Source organism: Colias eurytheme, chromosome 19, assembly GCF_061535395.1.
Source record: "Colias eurytheme isolate Ceu_HAF_F1 chromosome 19, ilColEury1 Martin Lab GWU primary, whole genome shotgun sequence".
Lineage (NCBI taxonomy): Eukaryota > Metazoa > Arthropoda > Insecta > Lepidoptera > Pieridae > Colias > Colias eurytheme.
The window spans coordinates 8,575,295-8,591,364 of NC_142998.1; the positions used below are offsets into that span (position 1 = coordinate 8,575,295).

Here is a 16,070-nt window from a genome sequence, read left to right on the forward strand (position 1 = left end):
CTTTATAATATTAGTATAGATTATTGAGTAAATGTGCAGGTAATAGTCACCGAATACTTAGGAAATACGCGTGCGTATGAACGGTCTAGCAATGAACGGTTTTATTAATTTCCATACATATGACAAGCGCGACTGACGTACGCACTGATGGTCGGTAACGCGTGTAACTAGTATATCAATTAAAAATTGGTGCCTAAAATATGTTCCTTAATCTTGTGTGCATGTCGATTCTCGTAAATAAATTAATATTATCCTGAGCATTAACTCTTTATTGCCTTTATGCAAGGCCTTAGTACCTTTATTATTACAATAACTGTATGCACAATTTAGATACATATTTTATGCATTACGATTTAGATACATATTTTATAAAAAAGCCCCCGCTAAACTTTCATTTAAAGCGGCACTGATTGAACATTATTACCGTAATTGTAATATCGTAAATATAATCATAAAAATATATCATTATCAGATAATAAAGATAACAGATCTATTTATGACTTTCAAAGCAAACCATGTATTCTTGTCAGTCTGCAGGCATTGTTGATATTGCTGTTTCTTCTATATTCACAAGTCTAAAGATTTTTATTTGGACGGAAAACTTTAAGATTGATTTATGAATACAAAAATCAAATAAATAAAATAATGTGAATGATAAATAAAACTTAAAGTAATAAATAGCAGGGCGACTATCCATATCTTACTCCAATAACACTAATAACTACAAGAAATACCCATAGAGCAATAAATCCTTATTTAGCAAAATCAAGTTATGTACAACCTTTTCTCTAAGTTTGTGAGTTACAAGGTGCGAAATGTATTAAGTACATTCATTATAATATTTTAACTAACAACATGAAATTGAAGGATGACATTCTTCCCTCCATAGTAATTAACTCACATGCAATTCAAGTTTTTTTATTATATTTTACACAACATTTCAGGTTACAAGTTATATTGTGAATATTACGACTGGTTATCCGAAAACGAAAAAAAAGATTTATAGCTAGCTTTGATAATTTGAGAGAACGTGAATTTTACTACTTCTCATTCGTTATTTTACGAATATTGTTTTATGAAGTTATTAAATAAAGAAATCAGAAAGTGTTATGTAAAAGTAAGTAAATCATTATAAGGGAAGAAGCAAATATTATTTATAACTATTACTTACAAGCTTTCCGCCCAATTTGTCTATGTCTATAACCTAATAAATAATATACTAAAACCTTCCTCTTGAATCACTCTATCTATTATAAAAACCGCATCAAAATCCGTTGCGTAGTTTTAAAGATTTAAGCATACATAGGGACATAGGGATAGAGAATGCGACTTTGTTTTATTCTATGTAGTGATAGAACATGTTCTCTACGAGCTCTACGCTTTCGTAGACGTTAGACTACGAATTGCAAATTTTGTTTAAATCTAAGATTGGCGACTGTTTTTAAAACTTTGCAATTGCATTGTATTGTGAAATATTAAGTTTTTCTAAATTATCATGCGGATTAGTCATTATAATAAATGCATTTATTATAAAAGCTGCTAATAAAAATTCTTATAATAAAAAATAATTCCTTCTTAAAAAATATAGTAAGAATCTAGTGTAATTTATTTTCGCGTCCCCTTCATGAAACCTTCAGGTATCTTGCGGCCTATGTATCATTTTTGTTTTTGTTTGTTATATTACCTGTTTATTGATACATTTTAAAATATAAAGAGAATAATTGTGATCAATGCCATCTAGGTAATTCTATATAATATATAACAAGTAGAAAACCAATATTATCTAATCAATGTTATTTGCTCGTAAAACAATACATATTATTGTGTTCACAATAGATGGCGCTACATAAAGAATAAAAAATGTTGTGTGGTTTTATGAAACCACGGTAAAAGTGAAACTGTTCGAACGGTTCCGAACACTGCTTTGTGTAGCGCATGTCGCGTGACGGTCGGCTGCCGAGTAGATACCTACTCGGCAGCCGCGATACGTAGACCAAAGAGTTTGAGACGATGTAATAAAAGTTTCACTTTAAAAAATAAATACTGAGGTAAGTATTAAAGAAATCTATAAATTCAGTTCTTAGTTACTTTTTATTTTCTCTATTTAAAAAAACACTCAATTAAGTGACCAGAAGTCATATAATAGGTACATTGCTTTTACTACGTGCGTCTCGAGTCTCGACATTGTTGGAATAAGGAAGAAAGAAAAGGACAAAACCATAAATCCTCAAATGGATTTACAAAACTATGAAATATAGATCATTGCCTAAATCCTGCTCGTACACATACATCTTAGTACTTTTACAATTTACATAGGACTTATGTTTTCAGTACCTAACGAGCATTTTCTTTTTTTAGTACCGTACATACCTTGTTTATGTGCCGAGAACACGTGTCAGAAGTGAAATTTCTTTACTAAGATTCAAAGATACCAAAATCGTCCCCTTACTCCATGACGTGACGGTATTACCATGAGACGACCTTGATATTTTACTCTCAACGCGCCTAAAGAAGTTTCACTTAAATATTCGACTCATTAAATTATACAAATGATCAATCTTGTTACATCCTATTACTTATTTTTAGAAAAATGTTCGTAATCTATTTTTATCTTTTTCTATTTTCTTGACGATAAATATTATCGAAATAATAAAAACTAGTAGTTATTAGATAAACCTGTTTATGATATTATAATAAATAAATACAAAGATACAAAAAATCATACTATAAATATCTATATCCATGACAATAAAAAGTGAAACCCTTACAATGATGAGAAAAAAACGTTGTAATAAAAAAGAAAATGCTGATTTAGGTATATGTTATTTTTTTACACAGAGCTATATGAATTTTTAAATTGCATTTTCTAGCATTATGAAACACACTTAACTGAATACACAACATTTCTGAGGTTCAAATGTTCAAAATAGAGATACTAATGAGTTGATGGCCAAGACACATTATAAAAACTTTAGCAACTATCTACTCGTGAATGTAGTCTGTGAAAAGACAACAAAGTTTTCCTGAATTAATCAATCAAGACAATTAGAAACCTGTATAATAGGTAAATAACTCTTGTATTCTTGTTACAGCAGATTACAATATACAAAAATCGTGAAAAAAGCATATCGCTTTCTTTAAACTTTTAAAACCTATAATTGCAAGTTATTTTAAAATTCAGCACTCTCTTACTTATTTGTACGTCCATTGTCGGTGAGAGAATAACAAAATTTTGTACGCCTATGTAAAGTTTTGTGGCAAATGTAATGAAGACAACAACTTAACCGTACAGGAACTAGGTATCAAAATAATCAAGGCGATAGTACGATTTGAAAAGGGGGAAATCTACCTAAATACTACTTTTCCATGTTTTCGAATAATTAATTGTTTTAGGATTATATTAAACTCAATAATATGATTTTATACATTGTACACATACGGTATAATGCCCGGGCTACACGAGGCAAGTTAGGATAGAAAGATTTTAGAAAGCTCGTGTAGCCCGGGCGTAAGGCACTTAAATCAATAGGTTTTGTTTGCTAGGCCTTCTCTGAATCACGGGCACACAGTGGCTTCTTGGATTTTATTAATCATTGATAACAATTAATGCAGTCTGATAAAGTCGCACATATCTTTCCGCGGTAGGAAATTGTTAATACAAGTTAAGCTATTCATAAATATGACATAAAGGTTTATCGGAACTTAACTTTTTATCATAATATAGTGAACGTACGCTATCTTCACAACAAAAATGTGTAGATTATTTTGGCATTGCGATTGCATTTACATTAATTTTCGTAGGCCTCCTTATTTCATTATATTATGTGTTTATGAAACGTCACAATGTACCTTGAAGAATGAAGAAACTTCGTAACTGTACCCCTCTTAATATTTTAAGACAAGTATACACATTTCTGTGTCAATCTGTATTAAACTACAGCATCTCGGTCTGGGGATGTGCCGCCAAATCTCACATTCTGCAGTTGGAGAGAGCGCAACGTGCACTGATCAAAGTGACGTTAAAAAAACCTTATAGATTCCCTACTAACGAACTATATCGGGAGTTTAATGTACTACGTGTTCGTCAATTATACATATTATCAGCAGTCTGCCTAACCCATAAATCTGTAGCTTCGCGCCCCGATTACAAAGAACTAACAAGAAAAAGAACTTTCCGAATCCCACTCCCTGCATACAATTCAAAAATAGCCAGACGAAGCCCATCATATTCACTCATTCACACCTACAACAATGTCTGTAAGGCAAAATCACTGAAGAATTACACCACGCATAAATGTAAGAAAATAATTAAAACCTGGCTCCATGAATTGACGTACAGCGACACCGAAGATCTGGTCTAAAATGTACAATCAACTTATTGATCTCACTCACGTATCCGCCCAGAATCACAAATACTTTCTCACACAAACTTACTCACCCGCTTACATAACACTCACGTATCCGCACAGAATCACATCACTCACTCACGTATCTGCACAGAATCACAAATACTCTCACACCAAAACTTACTCACTCGCATACATAATACATTTACACACACACACAAATACACACACACACATAGTAATCCACTTAGACACATATCGCTAAATTTACTTATCTTTTATATTTTAAATTTAATTATAGTTAAGGTATAACTCGACATATCTAGAAACCTGTACTCCGTTTTGATACCCAAGATACAGGCAACAGCCTAGTTTGGGTCTCCTGTAATGATGAAATGTTTAAATTTTTTTGGTAAATAAAGATTTTTATTTTATTTTTTATTTATTTATTTTATGTATCTACCTATACAATATATATTAGCAAGCGTAGTTACTTTAATTTATTCCAAGCTCATGTAAGACAATAGATGCTCATTTATGGGTAAAATGGTATGTTATGATTGCTAGGAATATTATGTACCAAGGACACTTTTATCCGGGTGCTACGCATGTAGAAAATATGTATAATGTAGCTTAGTAAAAGAATTGTGAGATATCATAAATGATTACCTTTTGAACAAACATACGTAGCATGATTATACAGTTTAGTTTTGAACCCTGCATGATTTAATGTAGTCGACGTCGAATATCAAACGTTGTATACCTTTAAATAAATAAATAAAACAGAAAAGAGTTGACGAAATGCCATTTCAGAGGTTCGGTCATTGTTTTAAATTACCTGTCTGTAGACAGTAGCGGATTTATCAGCAGGCTCAGGGCAATTCTAGGGCGGCAAATTGTAATTTTTCTTTAAAAAATACCAAGAAAAATATCACGCCATTGGTCTTTTTAAGAGTAAAAGTTGCCAGTTTTTTTTTTGACAGATTGAACATGAACTTTTTGAAGCTACTTTTAAACCGAGTTTAAACCAATCTTTACAGTATTTATTCCGTGACTGCTCTTACATTTTGATGTAGGTAAATAATATAAGATTGCATGTAAACGAAGCAAAACCGCAATGGACGTTCATATGACGAATCGTTTTATCAACACATTCCTAAGGATTAATTAAATCCTAAAACACTTTCAAAATATTGCACAGATAATGTGAATGCATTGTGATAAAGTGGATATCGTAATAAAATTTATAGGAAATGGTTATTAAGAGCTTAATTATTTATAAGAATGACATAATTCTTTATTTTATTTTTCATACTATGTATTGAGTTGTAAAATTGCATTATCAGACATAAATATTGTCCTCGTAAACACATTACATTTTCCGTGTTTTGTTTCTTATTAGTGAAATAAAAAGTGTTAATATTCCCTATTATTCTCTGGAATAGTGTCTTTGTTTTTAAGTCTTCTGCCTCATATTCGTTTAAATTAGTTTGATACGATGTAATGTGAATATAGAGCTAATAATAAATGATATATTGTACATCTTACTGTACACAGTTAGTACCTACAAGCTACTAGTGTTTCGAAAGTGAAAGTAAATAGGTTTATATATCTTAATAAGGGTTCATGAATTTTCCTACGGGATCCTAAAAGAAAATGTAGGTTGCTATTTACAGACCAGGAACATCGAAATGCCTTACTTACTAAAGCTTCAACACACTGCAGTTTCTTAACTAAGTAAATATGTAATAAATAATAATATTATATTTAAATAAGTATATAATGGTAATTTGCGTAATAAAATCGATTACGATCCATTAAAACATTTGTAAATTACGTAGTGTGTAGATACAAGGTATAAAAGATAATTATTGATTGTTTGATGTTTACGCTCGCGCCACTTCAAAAGCACTTAACAAGTTAACAAAGACATTTTATGCATGTATTTGGTATGTATCGATTTCTATTATTATGGAATATATCACCGATGAGGCGAATCAGTGGTTAAAGTCGGGACTTCTTTCTAATAAATAATAAATAAAAATGGTTTATTTGGAAACAATACATAAATAATTTTTGGAAACAATACACAATTTAGACACGACGATCGTCTCAAGTAAGAATATACCTGTGCTAGAGACGATCGACGCCTTCCTCTCCAGACTTAGCCAGTATTGTTTAGTTAACTTATATACTAGTAGTTAAATATTTTTAATAGTCAACGGTTTGTCACATACCTCCTTATGAGCCTCAAAATTTTATATTGATTTGAAGTATTTGCACGGTGCATTTACATTACAAATAATTTATTTATTTATTTATTTATAATACTTCATTGTACAAACATGAATGGACAAAGCAGAAAAAAAAAAAGAACAAAATTACAAAGGCATCATTTGTACAAAAGGCGGCCTTATTGCTGAACAGCAATCTCTACCAGGCAACCTGGTAGGAAAGGAAATGTAAGAAGGAAAAGAATGCAAAGAATGCTCTTGCTCTAGAGCAAGATCTATCTAGCGTTTCGAGCGTATCGTGAGCGATCGAGCGTTTGATGTAAATGCACCGTAAGAAACAATTTTAGAAATAGAAATAGAAATAGAAATAGAAATAGAAACACATTTATTCCCAAAAAAATGATACAGTACATTAGATACAGAAAATACTTATAACTTAAAAAACAAGGTATAACTGGGTAAAACAATATATTGTGTAGACGTAATAATATTATATTATATCTGTATCACCTCAGGGAAAAGGATTACTGACTCAGCATGAATGTTACAGCTGAGGCTGTAACGCTGTTATTCTGTCAGCACCATATAAGTAGAGAGGAGTGACTAATAAAATTAGGTATAATTTTAAAGAACGGACTAAATTATGCTATACAGTATTACAATAAAGTAAGAAGATTTTGATGTATGAAGTATGTAACATAGTTTGCCAGTCAGAACGTAAAATCCGCTGAGTGAGTTGAGAGGAAACGAATCAGTAATAAAAAATAAATAGAGTGTAATAATGAATTTATGTGTAATTTATGAATTTATATTGCCAACGCGCCAAGTACGTAGAAGAAGTTAAAGACATCCTTTCCAGAACAATAATATATAAAACGTAGAATATAGATAAAGTAAAAGAAGGACACAATTTTAATGATTATCAAGGAGGTTATAGTTTATAGTAGATATTATTAAACACAGAAAATAACTATAGGTATTTATGTAGACTGTTTTTGAATAACGAGAAAATAAGCTTTCAACTTCTTTTTAAAAGTGTCCCTTGATTGAGAATTTCGAATAGGAGGCGGGATATCATTCCAGCATTTCGTAGCAAGAAATCTAAAACTTCCTCTAAAGGCGGCTGTTTTGTATTTAGGCACAGAAAAAATATTTGTGCATGACCTACATTCACTCGAGGCTTTGGAGGACCTCCATAAAAGTTTATCATATAAATAAGAAGGTTTTTTAAATTTAATAACGTCAAAAAGGAGACTGGCAAAGTAAAGTTTTTGACGGTTTTTCATGTTAAGTAGGTTATGCATGTTTAGGTATGGTGAGATATGTGTTCGTGGAGGAATCTGAAAGCAATATCGTGCACAAGCATTTTGCACTCTCTGAAGGAGACGTTGTGTTCTTTGAAGCAAACAAGGACCATAAACTGCCAGAGCATAGTTTAGTTTGGACAAGACTAGAGTTTCACATAGGCGAATGCGCATATCTTCACATAAGAAATTACGAATTTTATATAAAACTTTAATACGATAAAAGCAATTTCGAGTAACGTTTAAGACATGGGCTTCAAATTTCAAATTATTATCCATTTCAATACCGAGGTTGCGCACCTGATTGACACATTCGAGAGGTAAGTTATCGATACAAATTTTAGGTTTTAACTGTGATAAACAATTGACCTGTTTTTTGGAACCAACGATCATGAATTTAGATTTTATCGGATTTAACACTAAAGAGTTATTATTAGACCAACATGAAATATTATTTAAATCCAAATTAAGTTTCGTGATAGTCTCATCAAAATTGTCCCTGCTGATAGGAATGAGAAGTTGAAGGTCATCGGCATATAAGTGAAATTGACAATGTTTAATTGACTGTGTAATGTCTGCTGTGTACAATATAAACAGGATAGGCCCTAAAATACTACCTTGAGGTACTCCTCTGGTAACTTTCATAGATTTTGAAAGTATATTGTTGCCATTAGGATTACGTAAAAGAACTTGTTGAGTACGATTTTCCAAATAGCTTTTAAACCAGTCAACAGTATTTGAGTCAAATCCGTAGTACGATAGCTTAGCTAAAAGGAGGGAGATGTTAATACTGTCGAAAGCACGAGAGAAGTCCAAAAGAGTTAGGACAGTTCCAAAGCCTTTATCTTGAGATGCAAGAATTTTATCAATAACATCAAAGAGAGCTGTTGAGGTCCCATGTTTAGCCCTGAACCCTGATTGTAGAGATGGAAATATGTTATTGGATTCACAGTAATGCACAAGCTGCTTTTGAACTACTTTCTCTAGTATTTTCGACAGGTAGGGCAAAATACTAATCGGAAGGTCCTTTAAATCTGAACAATTGTTAACCTTGGGGAGGGGATGAATTAAAGCATTTTTCCAAAGAGAGGGAAAGACACCTGAAGCAAGCGATCTGTTGATTAAATTGGTTATGAATTTTAATGAATGAGGTAATGTCAATATGATCATATCTCTATTAATTTCGTCAGACCCCACTGCATTTGAATCAATTGATAAAATAATTTTAGCTATGCTGTCTTCACTAACAGATGTAAACGAAAATGTAGCGTTTGAAAATTTTTTTGAATTAAAATGGAGAACTGTATTTGTATCTGCTTTGTTATCTCCTGGAATATTGAGAAAATGAGTATTAATTTTATCGGGGTCATTAAAAGTATGTGGTAGTGATGTGTTAGATTTAAAGTTAGGTAGAACAGATCTCTTTAGATTTTTCCATAATGCTTTTGGGTTGTTTAAATTACTGTTTATATTATGATTAAAGAATGCCCTTTTTTCATTGAAAAAAGCACAATTGACTAACTGCTTGAGACTTTTGTAAGCTTCTTTATGGACATCTGATTTTGAATCTTGATATTTTCTGTGTGCTTTATCGCGTAAAGAAATCATATACTGCAAATTGCTTGTGAACCAAGGTGGAAGCGGTTTTCTGATAATTGAAGTTTTAGTGGGTGCATATTTATCGAACAGATTAAGAATGATACCATTGAATAATTTAACCGAGTCATTTACGCAATCCTGCTTTAGAAAGAGATCCCAGTTGATAGAATTTAAATCAGAGTTAAATGAACTAATAGGTATATTTTTTAAGGGACGATATTTGGGTGGAATTTTTTGTCTTTTAATTTTTAACTCAGTAACAATAAGGGAATGTGCACCTAATGTAGGAATTCGATGGTTAACTATACTCACTACCGGGGCATCTGTACATACAAGATCTATTAACGATTCACTGTGAGGAGTGATATGTGTAGGTGACTGCACGTAATTTTTTAGACCGGAGTAATATAGAAATTGATTTAATTGCAAAGTTTTCCCATCATGCTCATTCAATAAATTGATATTGAAATCACCCATTAAGAGGAGATAGCTGTAGTTATTAAACGAATTAATTGAGGAGGTCAACGCATCTAGGAACAATTCTGTGTTAACCCAAGGAGGCTTGTAAGCTGTTCCAATTATTAAACGATTCCCATTTAAGTGTATAGATAGCCACATTTGTTCCACTGTATCATCAATCACAGGAAAAGCTAAAATTCTGAAAGAAATTCCTAGTTTACAAAAAAACCCGACCCCACCACCGCGTGCCTTGAGATTGTGTTTACGAGGAGAGTTGCGAAACTCATAACCTGGTACCTGGGGGGCTAAGCCTTCTTGGCCGCTTCTTATCCAAGTTTCATTTATAGCAACTATGTCCGGAGATTCTCTGGATATAGCTGCTATAAATTCATCATGTTTGTTTACAAGTGAACCCGGGTTTAAGAGACCTAATTTAATATGTTTTGTTTTAATCATTGCAATATGCTTGTGTTTTTAAGAGTGAATTTATGATGACTTTGATTAGTGCATAATTGTTTAAAAACCCGGTAAGTAAGAATATAGGAGAAATTAAATTATTAAGAGAGCGTGATACAGATATCATATAATTAACTACAGACTTATAACTAAAATATTGATGGGTATACAGACAGACTTGAACAGTGCGAGTGGCGCTGTTGACACTTACGGACGCGTTTTATTTTCTCTGTGTTATAAAAATAATTTTAAAGTATTTACAACCAGTTTTTCGTGTGAAACTTTAAAGATTGTCTTAGTTTGGATGTGGACGTACCTAAAAACAAAACTTATTTCACAAAAATATTTGGTTTTAATAACTAAATGAATTATCAGAAGTGATTGTGATACTTTGGAACTTGTGAAGTTAGTGGGTAGTCTGCGCATTATTTGTAACCAATTTGTTAAGTCATTCCGTGTCATTCAAAACAATTTTGAACTATTAAATTATATTGAACTATTTCGAAAGCTTTGTCATAGACACATTAGCTACATGGACAGTACTGTGAGAATCAACCCAACAGTCTCGAGTTCAATCCCAGCAGAGTGCAACTTTTTTTTTTTTTTTTTTTGTGGATTCACTTGTCTTGTGCTTCATTTTTTTTTCTCTTCAATAATTCTTATTTAATAAAAAAGAAAATATATTTTTTTTTTCTCTTTTAAAATATGAAGTGCACACATTGCAATATTAATATACGTAGAGATGAACTCTTGGAATGTATTTCTTGTGGAGAAAAAAGCCACTATCGCTGCTTGAATATAACTATATAATTTTGATGAAAGCGAAATGTTTTAGAACAATAAATAAATAAAAACAATGAATGGGAAACTTGTGTCACTGATTATTTGATGTGATGAGACATCCTGCAATTTGCATACGCACCTTGGCATCATGGTGACATGATGGTAGCGTCGGTATGAAAATGCCTCATTAGGCATAATATGCAATAACAGATAGGCACACTGAGAGAAAATTTATATTTATGTTTTAAAATCCTATATAGCTACCAATTAGGTAGGTATACCTTATGTTTTGAATGAACTAATTAATAAGAAACTTAAAGCAATAAACGTTATAAATGAAAACTTTTCACGCGGCAAAATACGTCAAATAAATAGAAAATATGGATACTTACATATCCACTGTAAGTGCCAGAGCTGCCCATAGTCATAACCACGGAATTCCAGCCACGAACGAAGCCCGGGGTCTGCTCTCCCAACGCCTGCTGCGCGACTGTTGCTTCACTGTTTCCGGCGAACTCGTTCACTATTATCGATATGATATCCTGAGTGCTCGCCGTATCCATGAAAATGTTCATCTCGATGATCCCTCCCGCCGTTATGTTGAACGCGAACGAGCCGATACAGCTCAATATAGTATTAGGCGCTATGAACAGCGTGCTCAGTTCGTGGGGAGGCGTCATCCCTATATCGGTATAGCGACCCAGGTTCCACATGAGCTGGCCGCCGCACAGACTGCTCTCATTCGTGAAATCATCACTGAACCCCTGCTCGAAGTTCACAGTCACGCACTTGCTGTCACTGCTGTCACTTAACACGAAACACAACGACACAATAAAAAGCCGGTACATTTTTTCGATGCACAGCACTGTCCCGGTCGCCGCTTAATCTCCACGATTTAAACAAAATTATGTATCATAGCTATTCAAAATGTTATATCGGATAAGATACGGCTCTTCGATTCTGTTAATGTTGATAAGTTTAATTACAGTGCTAATTCTTTAATTAAACACATTCTAATCACTGTTTTCCATTAAAAGATACAATCTGTTCATAGCTTGGTTACACCGACTCTAACTATGAGTAACATATGAAATGTACGTTAAAACACAAAAATTATACAGTCCTTCAGCAATTCTTATCGAGTATTATATCCTAATAATGGTATTTTAATATGTGTATAAAGATATACAGTAAATTATCTATAACACTTAGTAATAGGTTATAAAACAATTAATATTTTATTAAGCATTGTATCCTGTGTACCAATAATGATTAGTTTAGTAATTTTATACATGTGTTAAAACATATGATTATATGACTACAATATAATAATTATGAATCAGAACCATACTTCAGGTACTTTGTACCTACTCCTTTAAAAATTGGCTTTAATCTCTAAAACTTTTAGTTCTGACTTGCATTGTTATTTCTATAAAGTTTCGAAGAAAGAAGTTATGTGATTAATGAAGAATTTAGAATGAAGGAATATTATTATACAGGTACACAACTATACCTTCACGTATAAGTACATACAACCTAAGATTTTTTAAGCTAGTGCATAGCTTCTATCGCGGGCCTTGAGCGCGGGGACCGAATCGAGAAATTCCGTAACGAAAAAACCTCACGCTCCCCACTCCGACGGGCGGAGGTGTGGCTTGAAGGCATAGCATGCAATAGCTTTACCGCGGCAGTCCCCGAGTGCCACACATTGTTTTTTTTTAATTAAAATGTATTGAACTATGAAACCGTATGGAACGTATGTTAAAGACAACAACAAATTTACTTAGAAAAGGAAAAATAGAAAAGACTGAATTTATGTCTCAATAGGCACCTAAATGAAAAAAAGTTTTAATTTGTGCGTCAAAAGAAAAACATCGCATTACATAAACACACACACATTTAATTATTTTTATCGTAATCTGGGTGTGTTAATTGAAGAGAAAGATACTTAAACTGATTTATTGATTGATAAACGCCGTGATTTTTAAGTACTTTTCAAACGGGCTACCGTCAGTGTTTTCACAATTTTTCAAAGACATTACAGTAAACATCGTACAGAGAATTTATTTATTTATTTTTATTTATTTAATAAGGTGCACACCACAGCTGACAATTTTGCCTCGTTATACACAAATTTAATTTAACATGTTGCGGTGAAATGCCAACCAATTAATTGTATGCACACAGCATAGTTGAGGGAAAAAAAAATTATTAAAAATTACATTAATTACTTAGCACAATTCATAGATCAAGTAAAATAATTTCCAAAAATACATGTCATAAAATAAGTTGAATCTAATTAATCATAGTACCTACAGATAAATATCACATCAATATAGCTAAGTACAGTACACTAAATCACTTAAAATATAGTTAAATCAATAAATACCTACATAACATTCAATCACATAAAATACAATTCGTTACATTCCATCACAGTATAACAATAAATTATGTCTAACAATTAGTAAAGTATCTAAGAAACTATGGCAGTCAAAGATTAAATTATCAACAATTCATTCAAACGATTCAAACAATTCATAGATCAAGTAATTTTTTTGTTTTTAAATACATGTCAAAAAGTAAATTGGATCTAAATTATAGTACAGATAAATATATCAATATAGCTACAATACATTAAATCACATAAAATACAGTAAAATCAATAAATACCTACATTACATTCAATCACATAAAATACAATTCATTACATTTCATCACAGTATAATAATGAATTATGTCCAATAAACATTAAAGTATCTCAGAACTATGGAAGTTAAAGATTAAAATATCATAGAACTTGTAGATTAGACTTGAGCACGGTTTTGACCTGATTTTTAAATTTACCCAGTTTTGGATCAAATACGTCAAGTTCTGTGTTTGGCTTACGCGAAGTCAAATCATTATACAGGCGACACATACGGACCATGGGATTATAGAAAGAAGTATTATTTTTTAAAACATTTATGCAGAAGAGAGAAGGGTGTCTGGGATTAGGTTTTATGTTAAAATTAAGAAGTGAGAGCAGAGTTGGACAGTCAATATGAAAGTGTATGATATGATGAAGAAATAAAAGATCCTGGTACTGTCGGCGCGTTGAAAGTTTCGTGACATTAAACATCTCCAATTTATCTTCATAGGATATTTTGTCTCCTGCGTTGAATCTGTAGTTTACCAATCGAAGTGCTTTTTTCTGTACTCTCTCGATACGGTCATTATGAATCTGGTAGTAAGGTGACCAAATGATTGACCCATATTCCAGATTCGTGCGTACCAGAGTATTATAAAGGTAAAGAAATGTAGATGGTCTGAGGAATTCCTTTGAAAATCTAGAAATAAAACCCAATATACGGAGCGCTTTTCCAATCATCTGGTCATAGTGGTCACGGAATGAAAGTTTTTGGTCAAAAAGTATACCTAAATCTTTAGCAACGCATTTATTTTCTAAAACATGGTCATTTAATTTGTATTGAAAATTGATAATATTTTTACTTTTATTGGTGAAAGATATACTAAAACATTTATCAAGGTTGAGAAACATTCTATTGTTCTTGCACCATTCCAGTAAAGTATTGAGGTCCATTTGTAGTTTATGACTGTCATTTTTAGATAGAATAGTGTTAAAAATCTTTAGGTCATCTGCATAAAGTAAGCAAGGACATTTGAGGGTTTGAGCAAGGTCGTTAATAAACATTATGAAAAATAAGGGACCTAAATGAGAACCTTGCGGTACTCCAGAATAGGCAATAAAAGGTGAGGATTTATGACCACCAATCACAACTATCTGACTTCGTTTCGTTAAGTACGACTTTATCCAGCGAAAAAGGTTTCCATGTATGCCAAATGAAGATATTTTGTTGCAAAGAACCTCGTGATGGACCTTATCAAATGCCTTTTTAAAGTCGGTATAGATGCAGTCGACTTGACCGCGTTTAGCAAATGAGGAGCATATAAAGTTTTTGAATATAAGGAGATTACTGATGGTCGATCTCCCCCTGACAAATCCGTGTTGATTATCGGAAATAAGAGATTTTATATGGCTATAGATTTGGTCGTAGACAAGTGATTCAAATACCTTAGCTGTTGTTGATAAAAGACTGATAGGTCGGTAATTTGTACAGTCAGAGCGATCACCCGACTTATGTATAGGAACCAATTATTAAATATACATTTTAACTTGCAAAAAACATTAGAAATCTTATACATACATATTTAATATTAATTTTTAAGGGAAAGAGCGATTACTGAAATTGATAATGGCGTTGGGGATTTATAATTTCAGGCAATAACAGAAGAAACAAGGGCTCCAATATTTTAAGCTAAAACTTTGATGGCAAAAGTTTCGAGTTGCTTGTAAATCTTATAAATTTTTCATTCGGTAAAAACTTGAGATTAGAAAACTAAAAGATCTAGTAACTATTTTAATATATTTTTATACGTAGGTAGGTATGTTATTTCAAAAGTTTTAAAGATGGTGTCAGAAGATTTCAAGTGGTTTTTTTTTGAGAGAAAATTGTTGATTTTCAGGAACTACACTAGTTTATCACTATAATAAAAATTTATAATCCATTAATACCGGATTACCGCCGACAAAGTCCTTATAAAAATTATCCGCGATAATACACCTCGATTAGATATACTTTTCATTAGTTTTACAAAAATATCCCTGCTTTTGGCAATATAGTATCGATAATTATTGGCATTTATATATTTAGAATTTTTTGATAAAATTTTAGTAATGTAAATCATAATCATTTAAAATAGAGGTAATTTACACAAGTAAAGGAATAATAAAGTAAAAAAAAATATTAGTTGAATCGAAAAGAAGACGATACATATAGTTACTTAAGCTTAATTTAAAATATATGTTTGGTAAATGATACAACAAA

General features: G+C 31.9%; 1 protein-coding gene across 1 annotated transcript; it reads right to left on the bottom strand.

Moving 5' to 3' along the window:
• Positions 1-8,705: 8,705 nt before the first annotated feature.
• On the bottom strand, positions 8,706-12,029 carry LOC149900290 (uncharacterized). The gene is made up of 2 exons (XM_090113410.1): positions 11,574-12,029; positions 8,706-8,798 (listed from the first exon to the last, which is right to left on the bottom strand). Exons 1-2 carry the CDS (start codon positions 12,027-12,029, stop codon positions 8,706-8,708), a joined length of 549 nt encoding a protein of 182 aa, XP_089969536.1.
• Positions 12,030-16,070: the final 4,041 nt, after the last annotated feature.